The sequence below is a fragment of the Garra rufa genome, chromosome 16 (genome assembly GCF_049309525.1).
Source record: "Garra rufa chromosome 16, GarRuf1.0, whole genome shotgun sequence".
Taxonomy (NCBI): domain Eukaryota; kingdom Metazoa; phylum Chordata; class Actinopteri; order Cypriniformes; family Cyprinidae; genus Garra; species Garra rufa.
Window position 1 is genome coordinate 44219028 of NC_133376.1, and position 22070 is coordinate 44241097.

Genomic DNA, 22070 nt, shown 5'->3' on the forward strand with positions numbered 1-22070 from the left:
GAATAGTGCTCCTTGCAAAACCGTGCACTTTCCGCTCCACACCGTTCACATATAGATTTTTCTGAGTAGGCCCGTGCAACAAATTCTAAAGACTTTTTCTTCAAAATCAGGACAGGAAAAGCAAAATAATCTTCTGTTTGGTCCTCGTGAAGCGTTCGGCTCTTCAGTATTCTCAAGCGCAGCAGCAGACGCTAATGAAAACTAATGGCAGCTCTGCGGCTCCAGCAACACGCCACACCAGCGGCTACAACAAGCCGCTTTCAATTAACCGTGTGTCACCGCCGCTGTCTTCAACAGAGCTCTTACTCAGGAAAACCTGGTGACTGTGTTGCTTAGGGGACCGTTCCAAACGAACGAGCGAAAAACTGTTCATTCATGTATGAAACTTAGGAAAAGTGACATTTGAATCAGATTGTGTTTCAAATTTAACTTCCAAAAGGTAATGACGATTTGAGAAGGCTAAACGCCCCATATTTGATAGCCTGTTATCTTGTAGAGACAGATGTTGTTATCTCACTTTTCCTTATCTGGCACCGTGGAGCGGATCGTTTTAGGTTGAGTTTGGGTTTTATCACCTCTAAGACTAATCATTTTGGAAATGGTTGGTCGGCTACTCATAATTCAGAGCAGGGAGAGAAGGAGAAACGTCTGTATGTGGTACAGCAGCGGGTCTGGTTTGATTGGCACTCTGCGCTGGAATTTATCTCGGCGCCACTGATCCATGCTGAAGGAGAGTTCAAGGCATCAGCGTGTGCATTGATGAATCACCTGAGACAGACTCATTAATGGAAGAAATGAAAATCAATTTTAACGCAGCCATTCCTCCTATAGATCTGTGCCCATCGCTTGTGAGAGAAGTTTATTGTTTTCTGCTGGATGAATGTGTTGTGTATGTCATACATCAGCCTGGACGTGTGTGTCTCAGTGTTTGCTCTTCCGCCTCTTGCTGTGATAAACTTCATTAATATTTTTTTCTAGAATCCTAGGGTATCTGTCATAGAGTTTTGTGCGCCTTCCCAAATCCGCTCGCTGCATTAAAATGCAGTAAACCACGAGAGGCCCATTACTTAGCAGAAATTTTATGAAAAACGCAAATGTTCAGTACATAATTAAAAAAATGTATTAGTAGTATTAGTAGTAGTATTGGTAATAGTATTATTCTGTAAATATTTATTTGTTTATTTATCCCTTTGAAACAACTTTTATTTTTTTTAAATAATAATCTCAAGGAGTTTTTTCTAAAGAATACAATTTTTTGTTACCATTTAGTTTTAATGTCTGTAGTGAATTTGGCTTGTCAGCATCATTTTTTTTTTCTTCTTGATATTATATACACTAGTGTTCAACAGATTTTGAATTTTTTTTTTTTTTTTACCAAGGCTACTTTTAAAATTACAAATTACAAAAATTTGGAATTCAAAAAATTTTAAACTCAAAAAATAAATAAATAAATAAATTCAAAATTAAAAAATTCCAAAATTTTAATTTAGTATTTTAAAATCAGTTAAAACTCTATCTATATATCTATCTATATCTATCTATAAGAGAGAAATATTACAATGACTGATTTCTATGTGAAAGTATGTTTAAATGTAATTTATTTCTCTGATTAAAGCTGAATTTTCAGCATCAAAACTCCAGTCTTCATCAGACTTCAGTGTCACATGATTCTTCAGAAATCATTGTAATATGCTGAAGCATACCTAATTTGCTGAATATATTTAAAAAATATATATTTATTTATTATTGGATATATATTATTGAAACAAATAGTTTTAATTATTATTATTAATATTATTTAAATATTTAGATATCTATTTATTATTGTTTGTGTAATAGAACCCCCTTGAAAAAGAGATCATGCTTCTCAAAGGATGTTTCCTAAAGAATACAATTTTATTGTTTTATTCCATTCATATACTATTTAAAAAATGATGCATTACTTACAAGATTAAAAATAAACTTTATTATTATTTCTGTTATTTAGATATTTATTGTATTATCTATTATTATTATTATTATTATTATTATTATTATTATTATTATTTAATCAATATTTATATATTTATTTATGATTTTGTGTGTGTACTAGGACCCCCTTGAAAATGAGATGACGCATCTCAAGGGGTTTTTCCTAAAGAATAACATTTATAAGCCATTTTCTTCCAAGTAATTTAGTTCTTAAGCCTAATTTTTATTTAACTTTATTTAAATTGTGCAAATATCGAATTTCACTGATGTGGTCAGTGTATATTTCAAGATAGCTTTAAATCAGATTCAGAGCTGAAGCAATCCACTTTATAATACAAAGCGTTTACATTTTCTGAAGAAAATGTCATTGGTGCTTGGCCCTCTAAAACCTGCCGTTGGCCAAACAATATATTCATGATTTTTTTTTTTCATTATTATTATATTCCGGTGCCCTTGGGGACCTCTATATGCTGCCACGAGTCACAAAAAAGCCAGACCGAGCCTTTAATATTCTGGTATCTAGATATGGCTCAGGTCTTTCATGGGATTTCCTCACCTGTTTTATCATAGCTAGGTGAGAATCGCAAATCAGATCACTTAGAAAAGTAATAACGCGCCTCTCCCCGACAAGCCGCGTGATTTGAGATATCTTTCATGTATGTAGCCCAGATGGTGTTAATCCAAAGTTTAATACATGGATTTGGGGTTTGTTCAAATCCCTAACCATAAGCATGAGCAATAACAATAGTGATGCTTGCCTTGGCAAATGCCGCTAAATATTCTGTCAGCATCAAGTTGCGTTACTAATCTCAGCAGAGCGGCTTGAATTGGCTGCCTTCGCTCTGCGATTACGCTGCGCTTCATTAGAGTTTCATTGAGCAGGACAAATGCTTCGGAGCTTTGCTGCTTATTTGGCATTTAGAGAAATCCATTTGCAAACCTGACCTTCAGCTCTCGTCGTGTCGGGCCTGTGATTCCGCTTCCTGCCCCGCGGTGTGTCCCGCGTCCTTTAGTTTCCCCATGTGAAGGCGTGTGTGAGTGTGAGCCTGTGACATATTACTCGCTGACAGCTCTCTCATTCTTTTAATCGACTAGATGGAGACGGCCAAGCAGGAGGACAGAGGAGGCGATGAAAGCTCCAATCACGCCAACGTAAGTGGGAGACTCCTCATCACACCTTATACAGACACATTCCACATGTACGGTACACTTTGATGTGCTATTGCTTTTTTGGGGGCAAATTAGAACAATGTTAGAAGCAGAAATCGCACAAAAAAAAGATTGTGTTATGCAGTGAGATGAATATGTTAAATAAGTAATATCATATAAAATTAGCCTTTTATATTTTTTCTTTTACTTGAAATTATGTCAAAAGATTTTGAACAAGTATGCTATTTTCACCAAGGCTACATTTTAAAAATGCAATTTTCAAAAATTCTGAATTCAAAAAATTTAAAACTCATTTAAAATTCAAAACATTCAAAATTTTCAAAAAAATATAACATTTAAATTTTGAATTTTAAAATCTTATCTAGCTATCTATAAGAGAGAGGAATATTACAATGACTGTTTTCTATGTGAGAATAACAGTAAAAGTCTGTTATTTTCTAGGCTACATTTAAAATTCTAAATTGTACAAATTCATAATAAAAAATTCACACATTTAAATTCAGCATTTTAAAATCAGTTAAAACTATAGAGAGAGAGAGAAATATCTCAATAACTGTTTTCTATGTGAATATATTCAAATGTAATTTAGAGCTGTGATCAAAGCTGAATGTTCAGCCTCATTACCATGGTCTTTGTATTTTTTATAATATCTTTATATTATGCATTTTATTTATTTTAAATCATAAGTTTGTGTTTATTTTATTTAAAAAATGTTTAATTTTTGTTGTAAAATAACTAAATTATTTTTTTAAACATATCTAATGTCTGTAGTTCCATTTTAAAATGGTGAATTTGGCATGACACCATTTTTTTATAGTGTTATATACACTACTGTTCCAAAGAAAAAAAAAAATCTGAATTAAAAAAATTCAAACATTTAATTTCAGCATTTAAAAAACTGTTAAAACAACAAAAAAAAAATTTCACCTAAGCCTACATCTAAAATTCAAAATTCAAAAATAAACTCTGTCTATCTATATAGAGAGAAATATATCAATAACTGTTTTCTATGTGAATATCTGTTAAAATGTAATTCATTTCTGTGATCAAAAAAAGAATTTTCAGCATCATTACTCCAGTCTTTAGTGTTCATGATCCTTCAGAAATCCTTCTAATATGCTGATTTGCTGCTTAAGAAACATGCTATTTTCAGTGTTGAAAAAGGTGCTGCATACCATAGAGAAAATAATTAGAAAATAACAAAGGCTCATGTGATGTTAGTTTGACCATTCATTGAAAAAAGAAAAGATTCAAGGCCTATTTTGCACACTATTCACAGTAAGTGTCTATTATTCTGCTCCAGTCTTTTGTTCCTTCCACTCTGTTGCTCTTTCGCTCTACATTTTCCTTTCTGTGCATCACCCTACACCCCGTTCTGTTGTCCCATTTCCCCTCCTCCATCCTCTCGGAGAACATGACAGATCATTACAGGCCAATCGAGCGCAGGAGAACTTTATTTGTCACGGGATAAATCACTCTGACACAACTGGGCGAGGAGATTGCAGCCCCGTCAGAGGGCCGGGGTAATGAGGGGAGGGGCAGAAGGCCTGCAGGAAGAAAACAACTTTCTTTTTTGTTGTTATTTTCTTGCCGCAGGAGGCGGCAGCGGCGGGAGTGGTGTCCTGCAGCCAGGAGAAGGAGAGCCTGCCGGAGAAAGGGCCTCCCAGCCCGGTCAAGTCAGAGAGAGAGGCTCTGCTCGTGGGTAAGTGTCACGGGGCGGCACGACGGGCAACTCTTTTCACACTTTATCTAATCAGACACAAGACTGTAAAAAAAAACCCTCTTCTCATTATTTTAATCATCCACAGCAATGTCTACTAGGGTGCAGGTGTTAATTGCCTGACCAAATGAGCCTCAAATGAGTCACCTCGGATGCTTTTTAATGAGGAACTTTAACATGTCATCCGCAGCACAGCCGGGGTCTGCGTGCGTGAGAGAGAAGCTGCCAAAATCGATGGCCAAAACTCTGTCTAGGTAGACAGCTCGCTATATTTTGAGAAACAGCCAGAAAGGAAGAAATAATTGACTCTGGACCGTTGAATTATTAAAAACGAATGCACACCCTGAGGTGCCACTGTGGCCACAAAGTGGGGAGGCGGTTACACGTCTGGTTTTCAATCACTCAGTGATCACACATGAACATTCGTTTATGCCAAAAACATTTGCAGATTTTCAGGATGAGAAATTGATTGTCATGGCATAAGAGGAAGATATAATCCAGATGCGGATGTGTGTAGTAAAAAACAGCTGGCGTTCCCTGCATGTGTAATTGGCTTGGCGCAGCATGTTTGCCAGGGTTTTATTTGTGTTTTATTTGCCTTATTTGCCAGTCCAGTGACCGGAAAGAGTGCTGACGGAGCTGTTGTCCGGCACATTGCACTTTGATGAAGAAAGCTCTAGCGCAGTAGATGCTCCTCTTTCCACAGGCCCTCCGTCAGCCTCTTTCGTTCCATCAGATGTGTTTTAGCTCATGCTGTGTTTGAGGTGGAGCTCCTGTCAGAACTAACGGGGGAAAAGACCATGCTCGCATCCAGACATAACGCAGTCGAAATGTGCATTGCGATAGTGCTTTCTTGTTGCAAATCAAATGTGTTTTTGAAAGCTAAGAGGAGCACACTACAGCATCTGAGCTTTTTTAATCTTCAGGCACAGGCGGTTTCCTTCATTTCCTTCATCCACGGTCACTCACTGCTTTCCTATGCAGTCTATGTATGTGCTAATGCCACAGTTTAGTGAGGATGATAAATAAAGGTTAAATTAGGCCTATAAAGCCTACTGCTTCATATATGACCAAACACAAAACTAGTCGTAAGTAGCACGGGTATATTTGGAGCAATAGCCAATAATACATAGTATGAGGCAAAACGATCGATTTTTCTTTTATGCCAAAAATCATTAGGTATCGTAAATATATCAAAACTTAATTTTTGATTAGTAATATACATTGCTAAGAACTTAATTTGGACAACTTTTAAGGTGATTTTCTCAAAACACAGGTTCCAGATTTTAAATAGCTGCATCTCGGCCAAATATTGTCCTATCCTAACAAATCATAAATCAAAGCGTATAATTGTCAATTTCAAAAAAGTTACCCTTATGACTGGTTTTGTGGTCCAGGGTCACATACTTGATACGCACGCCTCTAAGATCTCTAAATGCTCTAAATTTTAATTAAAAACTAAATCTACTACATGATTGCCTATGTATAGATAGTTTATACTTTTTTAGCAATGAAAGTCCTTTTAGTATAATTGTAAAAATGTCCACCTTTGGCCATGGCATGTGTTTTTGCTTTGAAATCTTTACTGATTTTTATGATTAGATTAGATTAGATTCAACTTTATTGTCATTACACATGTGCAAGTACAAGGCAATGAAATGCAGTTTAGGTCTAACCAGGAGTGCAATAAGCAGCAAGTGCAGGATATAGGTATAATTTATAAGTTATAAGTTCACTAATGGGAGATATGTACAGGGAGAAACTATGGAAATTATTTACAGATGAAAGTATTGTGGACATAATTTACAGGCGCTATTAACAAGTAGAATGTACAAGTAGAGGAGCATAGTATGCAGGTTGTTGTTAACTATAATCAGGAATTGCAGATCGATACAAACATAATATACAGGTAGCTGATTGCTAAAGCAGGAATTAACAAATAATAATTTACAAATGTATAGATACATATCAAACATTTTCAAAATGTATGTGTGCAATGGAAATGTGCATTTACAAATGGATATGTACAGTGTAGTGCAACAGATTAAGATGTGAATTTAAGAATAACTTTTATATAGACTGAAACAACAGGTTTACTTGGTTATCCATGCATCCTCCACGGTCAAATACAATATTCTCACTATCTAAAAAAGCCTGATGTATCAAATATGATACTCAAAAAAGCCTGATATATTTATTTATTTATTTATTTTATTTTTTATTTACTGACATATAATTTTTATACCTTATTAAAAAGCCACTTTTAAAGGGTTTGAGCCAAACACATTGTTTTTGTGTTTGCCCCTTTAAATGCAAATGAGCTGGTGGTCCTGGCCCCTTTTCAGAAGAGGGCAGAACTTCAGGAGCTCATGCTTCGCAGTGTTGCCAGACGTGTGATAATTATCGTATTTGTACAATAATTTTGACCTCTGTATAAATTACAATCAATAATGAAAAAAAATTACAGAATTTTGTCACACTTCCAATGATGGTTATTGTAATCATAGGCCTTCTATACTAATTGATCTAGCTGTGGGACATCTACCGTGCCCTGCTTTTAAGACAGCGAGCACTATGTTCGGTATTTGATGGAATCGAATCTATACCGCAAAAGTGCCCCCTCAACATCTGGCAACATGCAGGCTTCCCATGACAGCGACTCAAATGGAGTTTTGACCTTCTCACCAAGATAGCCTAGTTATTTATCTATTGTGGTAATTTGCAGGTTGTGTCAAAAAGTTGTTGGTCTAGATAAATTGCTGTATTCTGTACGTTGCACTCATATACGTCAAATACCATAATTTTAAGCTTCTGGTACAATACTTGGAAATGTTCAATCTGGCAACACCGATGCTTCGGCATACAAAAAATCTCACACACTGAAAATGTCAGGAGATTTCATCCCAAGGTATTTATAGGTAACAGTAGGGGTCTAACTCTTCTGTCTTGGACAGATTTCCTCTATTGACCTCTATCCATCACAGTCTCCTAATAATCCCCACTTAATTGCCAACATCAGTCTACTCTAACCGAACCTCCACTGATAGCTGCTGTGTTTGTATGTCCTAAAAAGCTCTATATAAATGTATAAAATTACTATTTGCTCCTAACCTGTTTAACTTTCTTGTTATTTTAATATCCACACTGCTTTTTGTTCCATTCAATGAATAATCGTGTTAAACAATCGTGATTACAATATTGACCAAAATAATCGTGATTATGATTTTTACCAAAAATCGAGCAGCCCTACTGACCAGCTCAAAAATTAAAAAACAAACTAAAAATAAGATATTGTGGCCATGAAAATTTGTTCCCATAAGGAAATGCATTAATGAAATGTGGCCACAAGCTACTTTTATGATGCTTTCTGTAATTTTTGAAAGGTTTACAGCATCTGTTCACTGATGTTCTAGTCTCTGTTAAACTTCAGACTTTGTTTTTCGCCGAATAAACAAATCACATAGGTTTGAATGACATAAGGTAGAGTAAATAATGGCAGATTTTCAGCTTTGAATGAAGTCCCCAGCACAGCTGGCAGCTCAGGTGTTTGTTTAAGCGCATACAACATTATATCTACAAGCAAACATGCATGGATTAATGAAACATCGTGTTACTTTATAAAAAGGTCTGTTTTCTTTCACCTAACAGTGTTTAGCTTTGAATCAAAGTGTGTAAATGGAAAGACGTGGTAATCCAAACACACTGCTATGAAACCATGTATAATATATAAACTATATCTATAGTCCATCAAGACTAATGGAATATTGACTGTGCAGCACCTGTGCGCTTCTCTCTGGAGAGCTGATCAGACCATAATGCGTTCAGAATAATTGAGTTATCAGTGTGCACCTATCGCATTCAAGCCAGAAGTGCTAATAGCAGCCGTTATTGTTATTCCATATGTTTGAGTGTGAATGAAGCACCCGGAAGGCCGAAGAACAGCCTTGATTACGCCAAACAGCATCAAAACTGCAATTAAACACTCATAATCATTTAGAAAGTTCAAGAGGGAGAGTTAGCCGACGAGGACACCCACTTCAGGGAAAACAACTCAAGTGCTTGGAACCATTTGCAAATCAGCGCCTGGAAATATCAATTGCTGAAAACCAAGCTCTGCTCCAAAACCAAGTATGCTGCCTACTTAGGGCCTCATAGACATGCTCTCAAGTCCAGAATCATTCTGTCCTCATTTGGACTGAGATCTGAGGTAGTATTGTATCCTATGTGGTGCAAGCGATGCCAAAATACATCGCAACAGGTGGAGGAAATGTCAGTATTATGTTTTGCAGAATATCTGCTAATTTCTGTTACTAAATGATGAATATTTATATAAGCAAAATTAGTCATTTGTGAGCTTATGAACAGTTTTGGAACAGATTTATGTTTAAACTGTTTTGAAGTGATTCATCTTTGGCTTTATTTCCACAGGAATCATCTCAACGTTTCTTCACGTCCATCCTTTTGGAGCCAGCATTGAATATATCTGCTCCTATTTACAGCGGCTGGACACTAAGGTATGAAACATACACTCACACAAACACATTTGTGACCCAGGACCACAAAACCAAGTCATAAGGGTTCATTATTCAAAATTGAGATTTAAATATCATGTGAAAGCTAAATAAATAAGCTTTCCATTGATGTATTATCATGAATTGTCAAGGGAGGACCCAAACGCAGAATGACAGTTTATTGTGAGGACAGGTGAAAACAAGAAGAGGATGGCAGGCAGTCGCCACACGGGCCTGGGAACACATGGCGAGGGGAGACAGGCAAGACGAAGAAGGAGGGACAGGTGCAACCCCAAAGAGAGTCCGGGCGGCCGGAAGTAGCAACCAGGGGGAACTCAGGAGGCCGGGCAGGAACGACAAACACAAATGACAAGACACAAAAGACAAGAACACAAAACAGGAAAAACTTCTAAAAACTAAGACAGGAGGGAAAAGCTAAGTAAATAAAATATAATCAAAAAACTAGAAAAATCAAATCGAAAGGAAAACAAAAAGCAGAAAATAAAATCTAGAAATTGAGCAGAAGACAGGGGGGACTAGGTAAAATAAAAACAAAAGATTATCAAAGACTAGAGAAATAACATCAAAAGGATAACAAAATAAATAAATAAAAATCTAGAATTAAAACAAGAGACGGGGGGGAACTAGGTTAAGCAAAATAAAAGAATATCAAAAGACTAGAAGAATCAAAAGGGATAACAAAAGAAAATAAAAACTAGAATTTAACTTTAAAAAAACGGGGAAAAGAAAGAAAAAACACCAAGGCTGAGGAGAAAAACAAACTAGATAAAAGGGGAAAAAACTCAGACGGCAATCTAGAACAGGACTGAAAGATTTCAAAGTTTAAACACACACTAACTCACAAAAAAACTAGCATCAAAAAACAAACGGGCCAGCAAAGACAAGAGGGCACAATCTAAAGACAGGGAAGCACATGAGGAGCAGGTGACAACACTCAGACAAACGAGGGCTAAACATGGGGGCGTGGAAACGGGAAACAAGGGGGCAGGACAAGAGGAGCACATGGCAGATAATAACACAGACAAAGCCATGTGCTCAAACACAAAACAAACATGGAAACATTGAACAAAGACAAGACAGACAGGGCTGTCAGGGCAGGATCATGACATGTATGGTTTGTTAGGATAGGAAAGTATCTGGCTCATATACATATACAGAAAATCACTGTTAAAGTTGTCCAAATTAAGTTCTTAGCAATGCATATTACTATTTTTTTTTTTTAATGGTAGAAAATGATCTTTACTTAACATCCTAATGATTTTTGGAAAAAACGAAAAATTGATAATCTTGACCCATACGATGTATTTTGGCTATTGCTACAAATAAACCAGTGCTACTTATGACTGGTTTTGTCATCCAGGGTCACGTTTCACTCCTTTTATTGTAACTTTTCATTTTCAGTTTGTTATAATGATGCAATGTTATATTTTATTTCGCTTCAGTGGTTTTCTTCTTTATAGCAGCCGTTCCATCTTACTATGATGACAGATACTACACTTCATCAAACAAACTGCAACTTGAAACAGTAACATCTTTGAAGTTTATGTGCAAAGTTTTATTTGTCGCTATTATAAGGATGCAGCTGCAGTGCTTACTGACAATTAAGTGTGCTATAAATGTGTCAGATTTAGCAGTAAATTGTGACTATCATCGCTCCGGCGTCTCCAGAGTCTTTCTGATTCAGCGTCTTGAGTCATAAGGCCCACACAGGAGAACAACTAATCGCAGGATTCGCCAAAATGTGTGCTGTTGATGGCAAAATGTTTGAAGTGTTTCTTGTGAGGCAGTTGGGATCAACTAAAGTAGCACAATTTAAGTACTTGAGGAAAAGTACAGATACCCTATGACTCAAGTAGAAGTAGAAGAACTTGATTTGTAATGTACTTAAGTATTACAAGTAATTAGTACTGATCGATGTTATTTATTCCAGCCAGCTGCAGTGAGACTGGTCATTAGTCAGCACTAATAAGTAAGATGTAGTGTAGTGAAAAAGTGTAGTGCAGGTGTAGACATTTAACATGCATTGATCTGCAAATAAGCTAACTTTTATTTGATTACCAAAACTTTATACATTACCAAAACATCATACTTTAATGTACTGAAATGTCTGTTTAAGCTACGTATTACTTAAATATGAAAGAATCTTTTGGTAAAAGATTTTTTTTATCTTAGAATTAGGTTTTCTCGAAAACAAGGACAATATAAAAATATGAATCATACTTATATAAGTTTTTTTTTTTTTTTTTTTTTGACACAATTCGAACACTGGTTTCAAACTGCTTTTGTCTGATGACACCTGCACAGTGTTTTTTGGGAAAGTTTGCAGGAAGGTTTCTTCAAGTTTCTCCTGGATTTAGTCTGTCTCAGATGGACTGGATGATAATGAGATCAGATCTCTGTGTGGAGCACTGGCTGTTGTCAGACCCCTTGTGCAAACAAAAATCTCACTGGATTATTACAATTAATGGCAAAAGCAATGTGTGGAAACGTTCCCTTATGAAACACTACAACAAAAGAAAAATAACAGTCTTAAAAACCTATTTTGTAGATGAAAATATTAACACAGCACTGTGTATATGGTCAAGCCTGAAATTGTTCATACCTCTGGCAAATTCTGACCTAAAGTTACTTTTATTCAACTAGAAAGTTTTTGTTTTTGTTTTTTTACCGGATGTGACACAGGCTTCTCCGAAAAATATAATAAGACGATGTACAAGAGGCATCATTGTGGAAAAAAATATTACTCAGCTTTTATTTACATTTGAACAAAAAGTGGCATGTCCAAAATTATTCATACCCTTTGCAAACTGTCACAGTCTATGGGAAAATCCAAAGTTCTATACCATTCCAAATAGTCCAAGCTGTTCTAAAGCATCCTAATTACCCTGATTCATTGGGAACAGCTGTTTTAATCAACTCAACAGGTGAAAAACAGAAGCTCTCTGCTGTTGGTTTGTAGACAGTCATGGCTAAGACAAAGGAGCACACTGAGGACCTGCCTTCAACCCTAAGAACACCATCCCCACTGTCAAACATGGTGGTGGGAACCTAATGTTTTGGGGGTGTTTTTCAGCCGGTGGACCAGGGAACCTAAACACAGTAAACCGCACCATGAAAAAGGAGCAATACATCGAAATTCTCAACAACAACATCAGGCAGTCTGCAGAGAAACTTGGCTTTGGGCACCAGTGGACATTTCAGCACGACAACGACCCAAAACACAGCAAAAGTGGTGAAGAAATGGTTAACAGACAAAAACATTAACGTTTTGCAGTGGCCCAGCCAGAGTCCTGACTTAAATCCAATTGAGAATCTGTGGAGGAGCTAAAGATCAGGGTGATGGCAAGGAGACCCTCCAACCTGAAAGAGTTGGAGCTCATCGCTAAAGATAAATGGGCAAAAATACCAGTGGAGACATGCAAAAAGCTGGTCAGCAATTATAGGAAGCGTTTGATTGCTGTAATAGCCAATAAAGGCTTTTCTATTGATTATTGAGAAGGATATAAATAATTTTGGACATGCCACTTTTTGTTCAAATGGAAATAAAAGCTGAGAAATGTTTTTTTCCACAATGATGCCTCTTGTACACCGTTTTATTATCTTTTGGGAGAAGCCTGTGTCATTTCGGTCAAAAAAAAACTTTTTGAACTTTAAGTCAGAATTTGCCAGGGGTATGAATAATTTTGGGCTTGACTGTATTTACACTACACTACCAGTCAAAAGTTTGGACACACTTGACTTAATGTTTTATTTTTATTTTATTTATTTTATTTTTTTAGTCAAATATTAATTATTTAATAATATATATATATATATACTGGTTCTTCTCAAAAAATTAGCATATTGTGATAAAGTTCATTATTTTCTGTAATGTACTGATAAACATTAGACTTTCATATATTTTAGATTCATTACAACACAACTGAAGTAGTTCAAGCCTTTTATTGTTTTATTATTTGTGATGATGGCATACAGCTCATGAAAACCCCAAATTCCTATCTCAAAAAATTAGCATATTTCATCCGACCAATAAAAGAAAAGTGTTTTTAAAACAAAAAAAGTCAACCTTCAAATAATTATGTTCAGTTATGCACTCAATACTTGGTCGGGAATCCTTTTGCAGAAATGACTGCTTCAATGCGGCGTGGCATGGAGGCAATCAGCCTGTGGCACTGCTGAGGTGTTATGGAGGCCCAGGATGCTTCGATAGCGGCCTTAAGCTCATCCAGAGTGTTGGGTCTTGCGTCTCTCAACTTTCTCTTCACAATATCCCACAGATTCTCTATGGGGTTCAGGTCAGGAGAGTTGGCAGGCCAATTGAGCACAGTAATACCATGGTCAGTAAACCATTTACCAGTGGTTTTGGCACTGTGAGCAGGTGCCAGGTCGTGCTGAAAAATTAAATCTTCATCTCCATAAAGCTTTTCAGCAGATGGAAGCATGAAGTGCTCCAAAATCTCCTGATAGCTAGCTGCATTGACCCTGCCCTTGATAAAACACAGTGGACCAACACCAGCAGCTACATGGCACCCCAGACCATCACTGACTGTGGGTACTTGACACTGGACTTCAGGCATTTTGGCATTTCCCTCTCCCCAGTCTTCCTCCAGACTCTGGCACCTTGATTTCCGAATGACATGCAAAATTTGCTTTCATCCGAAAAAAGTACTTTGGACCACTGAGCAACAGTCCAGTGCTGCTTCTCTGTAGCCCAGGTCAGGCTTCTGCCGCTGTTTCTGGTTCAAAAGTGGCTTGACCTGGCGCCTGTACACGGTGGCTCTGCTTCCGCAGGTCCCCCAAGGTCTGGAATCGGTCCTTCTCCACAATCTTCCTCAGGGTCCGGTCACCTCTTCTCGTTGTGCAGCATTTTCTGCCACACTTTTTCCTTCCCACAGACTTCCCACTGAGGTGCCTTGATACAGCACTCTGGGAACAGCCTATTCGTTCAGAAATATCTTTCTGTGTCTTACCCTCTTGCTTGAGGGTGTCAATGATGGCCTTCTGGACAGCAGTCAGGTCGGCAGTCTTACCCATGATCGCGGTTTTGAGTAATGAACCAGGCTGGGAGTTTTCAAAAGCCTCAGGGATCTTTTGCAGGTGTTTAGAGTTAATTAGTTGATTCAGATGATTAGGTTAATGGCTCGTTTAGAGAACCTTTTCATGATATGCTAATTTTTTGAGATAGGAATTTTGGGTTTTCATGAGCTGTATGCCAAAATCATCAATATTAAAACAATAAAAGGCTTGAACTACTTCAGTTGTGTGTAATGAATCTAAAATATATGAAAGTCTAATGTTTATCAGTACATTACAGAAAATAATGAACTTTATCACAATATGCAAATTTTTTGAGAAGGACCAGTATATGTATGTATATGTACCATGAAGTCAAGTGTGTCCAAACCTTTGACTGGTAGTGTATATATATATATAGAGAGAGAGAGAGAGAGAGAGAGAGAGACAGAGCAAAAACTCTAGTTTCATTAATAAAATAGTTTTCATTAATGATTATAACCTTGACACACACAGGCTACTCACTCTGACTGAATGTATTTACTGTTGTTTACACCACCTGCACACACACACACACACACACTGAAATGTCTGCTTGCCATTCTAATGTTCTGCTGAGTACACAGCCCTTGAGCAGACAGATAGAGCTCACACTCACAGCAGGACCCCCCACACACACACACACACACATTTCCCACATGTGTATTTTCATCTTCCTGTTCTCAAATACAGTCCTCAAGCTCTTCCTGCCAAAATGTTTAATGCCGAAATAAAGCACTCGTCTTACTATAGCGCAATGTTGATTACTCTTTATTTTCCTTCATCTCTCAGGCTTTATCTCGCTCTCTCTCGCTCTCCTTATGCTGTCACACAGTGACTAATTTACACTTACAGATGGAGGGTGAAAATGAGCCTCTATATCTTTTCAGTTTTGAATTGAAGCCCTCCGGGTGTGGATGCCCACGCTCTAGCTCTCCGCGGCGTACACATGCCCTCATATCTTCATCAACACTCCCGCTTGTTTTCACTAAAAACAATACACTCCAGTGGGAAGCTTAATTGATAAACCGGCGTTCGCGTCGCCCTGCCTGCCACTCGATAAGCTGCTGCAAGTGGGTTTCACCATCCTGTGAAGAACACAATTCACATCGCATCTGAGCTCTGACATTCACGGTGCATATAAGTTACTTATATATATATATATATATATATATATATATATATATGTGACCCTGGACCACAAAACCAGTCATAAGGTTAAATTTTACAAAACTTAGATGTATACATCATATGAAAGCTGAATAAATAAGCTTTCTATTGGTGTATGGTTTGTTAGGATAGGACAATATTTGGCCGAGACACATCTATTTGAAAATCTGGAATCTGAGGTTGCAAAAAAAATCTAAATACTGAGAAAATCACCTTTAAAGTTCTCCAAATTAAGGTCTTAACAATGCATATTACTAATCATAAATTACATTTTGATATATTTATAGTAGGAATTTTACAAGAAATCTTCATGGAACGTGATCTTTACTTAATTTCCTAGTGATTTTTGGCATAAAATTAAAATCAATAATTTTGACCCATACAATGTATTTTTGGTACCCTGGAAATCCAGAGGTCTCGCGAGAGCACAATTTGAATTGTCTCTGCAAGACACTCTGGCATCGAGCAATGATGCATGTTACTGCATTACGTAAGCAGTTCTGGGAACCAATCAAATCGCTGTATCTGATGTAGGCGGGCTAGAGGCGAGCTAAGCTGATGACGACAGCGCTGCGACGTCCGGAATCATTTAGTAAACATTGAAAGCTGGCTACAGAAGAACACCAGTTGTTTGAAACAGCTTTGGCCGCTACAATGAACGAGTTAGACTTGGCTTTTCATATAAAAGAGGAACAGAAAAACGCACTCGAATCGTTCCTTTGCAAGAAGGACGTTTTTGCTGTTTTGCCGACTGGATACGGCAAGAGTTAAATCTATCAGTTAGCTCCGCTGGTAGCTAAGCGTGTGGGGCTGTATTGTTGTGATTGGTCGTGGCGTTATCCAATTGCGTGCAGCAAGATTTTCAAATGCACGCTTGGTGCCGCCCCTCGAGTTAGGTCCTTTTCATTGCTCGATGCCAGACCCTTAATCTTAATAGACTAGGGTCTGGATTTATATATATATATATATATATATACACGCACACACACACATTGCCATTTAAATGTTTGGGATAAGTATGATTTTCAGTGTTTTAAGAAGACTTTTCGGCTCAAAATTGTGGTTTTCTATTTTAATATGCTTAAAAAATATATATATTTATTCCTGTGATGCAAAGCTGAATTTTCAGCATCATTACTCCACTCTTCAGTGTCACATGATCCTTCAAAAATTATTCTAATATGCTGATTTATTATTAGAATTATCAATGTTGGAAACATCAGGATTCTTTAAGTAGAAGATCATTTATTTATTTAAAATGGCAATATTTTCTAACAATATACACTACCTTTCAAAAGATTGTGGTCAGTGAATTTTCATTCTTTCTTTTCTTTTTTTGAAAGAAATGAATACTTTTATTTAGCAAGGTTCATTTTCAAATAGTTGTATCTCAGCCAAATATTTTCCTATCCTGACAAACAAAATAGATTAACGGAAAGCTTTCAGATGATCTATAAATCTCAATTTAAAAAATTAACCCCTGACTGGTTTTGTGGTCTAAGGTCACAAATGTAAAGCAATTAATTTTATAAAACGCTTAAATCAATGTTATGCCACAAAAACTGTCAAATGAGCTTAACTTTTATTTTACCCTAAATATGCCAACTACAAGACTTCCACTGTATTATCTGCATATTGCAACCATTACAATCACAAGCTGTATTTACTGCCTTAGTAATGCATTGAAAAATTGCATCTTATAACAGAATGTGTCAGTGGTAGTATCTCACAGCTGTTTTATTGTCGTATGGCATTATTTTGTTGGGCCCCAGATGAGTGTTTCCTTCAAGGATTTTCTCCCAACACCCCACCACTGATGGAGTTTTTCCTTGAGAGAGACATCTGTGGCTGCTCACTGGAGCTCGAAGTGATTCAATAATGTTCTTGATTTAATGCAATCTGTATCGTTGAAACACACCAGTTCTGTAAAGCTGGTTTCAAACGATCTGTATTGTGACAAGCGCTATACAAATTGAACATTCCCTTTAAAACTGAAAAAAAATTGGAAGTATTTTCACTAGTCTCAGAGCGACTTGATCAACTTGGACAGGTCTAATGGTCGATGTTCTTATCGTTTCAGATCAGCACCACAGAGGTGGAAACTCTTTTGGGTCGGCTGCCCTGTACGTTCAAGCAGGAGTTGACGGGTGTCGGGGCGAGTTTGGAAAAACGCTGGAAGTTCTGTGGGTTTGAGGGCATTAAGATGGCGTAGAAACACGGGTCGGGGTTCCCGCTAGAAACAAACACGGCCGACGGTCCGGAGGGGTCACAAACAATCACCTGCCAGCTCTCCGCGTCCATTCGTCCACCCAATGGGAGTCTAATGTGGAAATCTCAGAAAACACTCTAGACCTGGAGATCCTCAAGACTTTGGTGTGTGTGTAGTATGATTTAGTATATGTACACACGAGCACACGCCAATGTGTGCGTACGTGCACCAAGCGAACGGACCGTGCACTCGTACCACACAACGGAAAACTCATCGGGTAAAAATCAGGGTTTGCTGAACCGAGGACTTGAACTGTCAACATGCATTTTCTTGTTTCACCTCTGATTTATAAAAAAAGGAAAAACTTCCCATAAAAAAAACAGAAATAACATGAATATATTTCTTTTCTCTTCTGTATAGGCGGCAGAAAACAGTTGCATAGAATCTTTTGTTCACATATCCTGTAAATGTTTGAATAACTTGCTATTTTTAAATAAAAAAAGAACAACAGAATCTGCAACCACACTCATTTATTAGTTTAACAATCTAGGCCAGTGCTTCTGAAACCTTCAGAAGTTCCACTTTCAGCAGCTCTGCTAATTAAAAGAGGAATTGTGGGATGAAGATACTAGATTTATGCCGCATGCGTCCATTCGAACCCTCTGGCTTTTCCTGCTTAAAGTCCGGCTCGCACTACAGGAGTTTTGAAATCCTAACCGATTATGAAATCTGGTTGCAGCGCACACATAGGAGTAGTTCACTTTCAGAACAAAAATTTACAGATAATGTACTCACCCCCTTGTCATCCAGGATGTTCATGTGTACTTACTTCAGTCGTAAGGAACTGGGTTTTTTTTTTTAAGTCAAACATGGTGCTATGGTGCCCCCGAGTTCCAAAAAAAGTTCCAAAACTTCCAAAAATGCAGCTTCAAAGGGGTCTAAACGATCGTAGCTGAGAAAAAAAGTCTCTTATCTAGCAAAACAACGGGTTATTTTCTATAAATTATAATTGATATACTTTTTAACCTCAAATTCTCGTCTTGTCTAGCTCGGCAAGACTAGCATTTGAGATTAAAAAGTGTATAAGTTGTACATGTTTTTAGAAAATAAGCGATAATTTTAGAGCCCTTTAAAGCTGCATTTAAACTGCATTTTCTACGTTCAAACTCGGGGGCACCATAGAAGTCCATTATATGGAGAGAAACTCTGAAATGTTTTCCTCAAAAAACACCATTTCTTTACAACTGAAGAAAGACACACATGAGTACATTATCTGTTAATTCTTGTTCTGAAACTACTCCTTTAAGCTGGTGACCACAGAAAGAAACACTCTTGTGATCTGAGCTAGTCTGAGGTGTTTTCCCATCTCATATGAATCTTTTTTATATATGTGACCCTGGACCACAAAACCAGTCATAAGGTTAAATTTTACAAAACTGAGATGTATACATCATATGAAAGCTCAATAAATAAGCTTTCTATTGATGTATGGTTTGTTAGGATAGGACAATATTTGGCCGAGATACATCTATTTGAATATCTGGAATCTGAGGGTGCAAAAAAATCTAAATACTGAGAAAATCACCTTTAAAGTTGTCCAAATTATGTTCTTAACAATGCATATTACTAATCAAAAATGACATTTTGATATATTTATAGTAGGAATTTTACAAAAAATCTTCATGAAACATGATCTTTAGTTAATTTCCTAATGATTTTTGGCATAAAAGAAAAATCAATAATTTTGACCCACACTATGTATTTTTGGCTATTGCTACAAATATACCCCAGCGACTTAAGACTGGTTTTGTGGTCCAGGGTCACATATGCATTCTGAGCAGCTATGAACGTGTCATTTTTTGCACAGAGCTTGTGAAGTCTAATTAACAATCAGAGCGTTGCGTGTGCAGCTTTGTGGGTGTTTGTCTATTAGTCAGCAGTAAACGTCTCGTTCGCCGCTGCTGGAGAGGAGCGACGACTCTTCCGGCGGCACAGTCAAGCGTCCCTAATGCTCTTCTGTTGTGCAATTTGTAAGGTTATTTTTTGCTTATTGCTGAGGGAAACGAAAGCTTTATTACACATGATTGGTTCCCACTGCCCCTTTTCTATTTCCTTGGGCCGTATGTATGAAAAATTAGTTTCAAATGCTTGTCAGACATTTGGCCTCTCCAACATGAATTAATAATGCCTAATGATTGTTTCTTCCATTGTCGAACAAGCCTTAATTCATTATTATTTCTTTTTGCCATGCATTTTTAATATAGACATTCAGATGGACTGAAATCTAAGTGGAATCAACGTGAACATCTAAAGCATTTTTACAAAGAGGATTCTGTCTCTTAAATATGAATATTTCAATGCTCTGGTTTTTGTCCCCCTGTTACTGTGTGCTGTTTAAATGTCTCATCATTCCAGCTTAATACAAGTTTAATCAACAGAATGTGTGGCATACCACTAAAATATGACCCTGGACCACAAAACCAGTCATAATGGTTGATTTTTGGCAGTTCTTAGCAATGCATATTACTAATCAAAAATTAAGTTTTTATATATTTCAGGTAGGAAATTTAAAAATATCTCCATGGAACATTATCTTAATATACTAATGATTTTTGGCATAAAAGAAAAATCAATCATTTTGACCAATACAATGTAATGTTGGCAAATAGTATAGCCGTAATACTTAAGACAGGTTTTGTGGTCCAGGGTCAAAAATGTGTTTTTAACTCAGCACATTTTCTTACATAAATTAATTAAACAATACAAATTGAAATTTTGTTGAGGCATATACAATGGAAGTATATGGGGCCCATTTTTGGAGGATTTTAAAGCAAAAGTGTAAATCCGAAGTGTAAATTTTTTTTTTTTTTTTTTTTTTTTTTTTGCTCATCCAGGCTGTTTATTTGATTAAAAATACTAAAAGAAAGGTAATATTGTAAAATATTATTGCAATTTAAAATAGTGGTTTTCTATTTTAATATATTTTAAAATATAATTTATTCATGTGATGCAAAGCTGAAGTTTCAGCATCATTACTCCAGTCCTCGATGTCACATGATCCTTCAGAAATCATTTTAATAAGCTGATTTATTATCAATGTTAGAAACAGTTGTGCTGCTTTATTTATTTATTTATTTACTTATTTTGGAACCTGTGATATTTTTCAATATTCTTTGATGAATAAAAAAAAATCAAAAGAACATAATTTACTCAAAATATAAATCTTTTTTCATATACACTACCACTCAAAGTTTGGACTCAGTAAATGTCTTCTTTCTTTGAAAGAAGTTAATACTTTTATTCAGCAAAGATGTGTTAAATTGATAAAAGGTGATAGTAAATACTTATATTGTTAGAAAAATATATATTTTTGGATAAATGCCCTTTTTTAACTTTGTATTCATCAAAGAATCACAGGTTCCAAAACAAAATAAAAAATTATAATGAATCAACCAGGGATGCACTGAATGTTCGGCAACCAAAATTATTTGGCTGAATAATGCTTGTATAATGTACAAATAAAATGCTTTGCTCAGCAAGGCTGCATTTATTTGTAGATTAAAAACACATGCCTGATTCAAGAAGGGGGTCTTAAAAATGACCAAAGAATATTATTTTACCAACTTATTAGTTTTAAGTTAAATTGTGCTTTGTTGCTAGGCTATAATGTCTACTAGAATGTTAAAAATGTTCAGTGTTAAATAAATATTTTTAAATTGTTGTTTTATAATTGTAAAAAGCAAATATTGGCTATTTAATTTATGCAATGGTGAACAAAATGACTAAATACATAGGGGAAAACATAAAAAAAAAAAACATGTTCTGTAATCGGCCTTCGGCCCAGTGTTTAATTTTGTTCGGCTTCAGCTTCGGCCAAGAATTTTCATTTCGGAGCATCCCTAAAATCAACATATTAGAACCATTTCTGAAGGATCATGTGACACTGAAGATGTTGAAATGATGCTAAAAATTAAGCTTTGATCACATAAATAAATTACATTTTAAAGGATATTAAAATAAAAAAAACTTTATTTTAAATTGTAATAATATTTCACAGTATTACTGTTTTTTTTCTGTATTTTTAATCAAATAAATGCATCCCTGATAAGCAGAACTGACATCTTTAAAATAAAAAACTAAATAAACTCTTCCAAATTATATATATATAAACTACATATATTTTAGTAGTTATTGAAATCATTTTATTTAAATTAAAGAGTACTATGTATTATTTTGCCACACATGC

The 22070-nt window shown here is 36.2% G+C and overlaps 1 protein-coding gene across 2 annotated transcripts in view; it reads left to right on the forward strand.

Annotated features, from left to right (window-relative positions):
- The window catches only part of enox2 (ecto-NOX disulfide-thiol exchanger 2), a 318313-nt gene extending 299976 nt beyond the window's left edge, over positions 1-18337 (forward strand). For both annotated transcript variants that reach the window (XM_073820293.1, XM_073820294.1), the window contains 4 exons: positions 3067-3123; positions 4738-4843; positions 9290-9375; positions 17696-18337. In XM_073820293.1, coding sequence (XP_073676394.1) covers positions 3067-3123; positions 4738-4843; positions 9290-9375; positions 17696-17827 — 381 coding nt within the window. In that variant the 3' untranslated portion in view covers positions 17828-18337. The remainder of the gene's footprint in view (positions 1-3066; positions 3124-4737; positions 4844-9289; positions 9376-17695) is intronic.
- The last annotated feature ends 3733 nt before the right edge of the window (positions 18338-22070 follow it).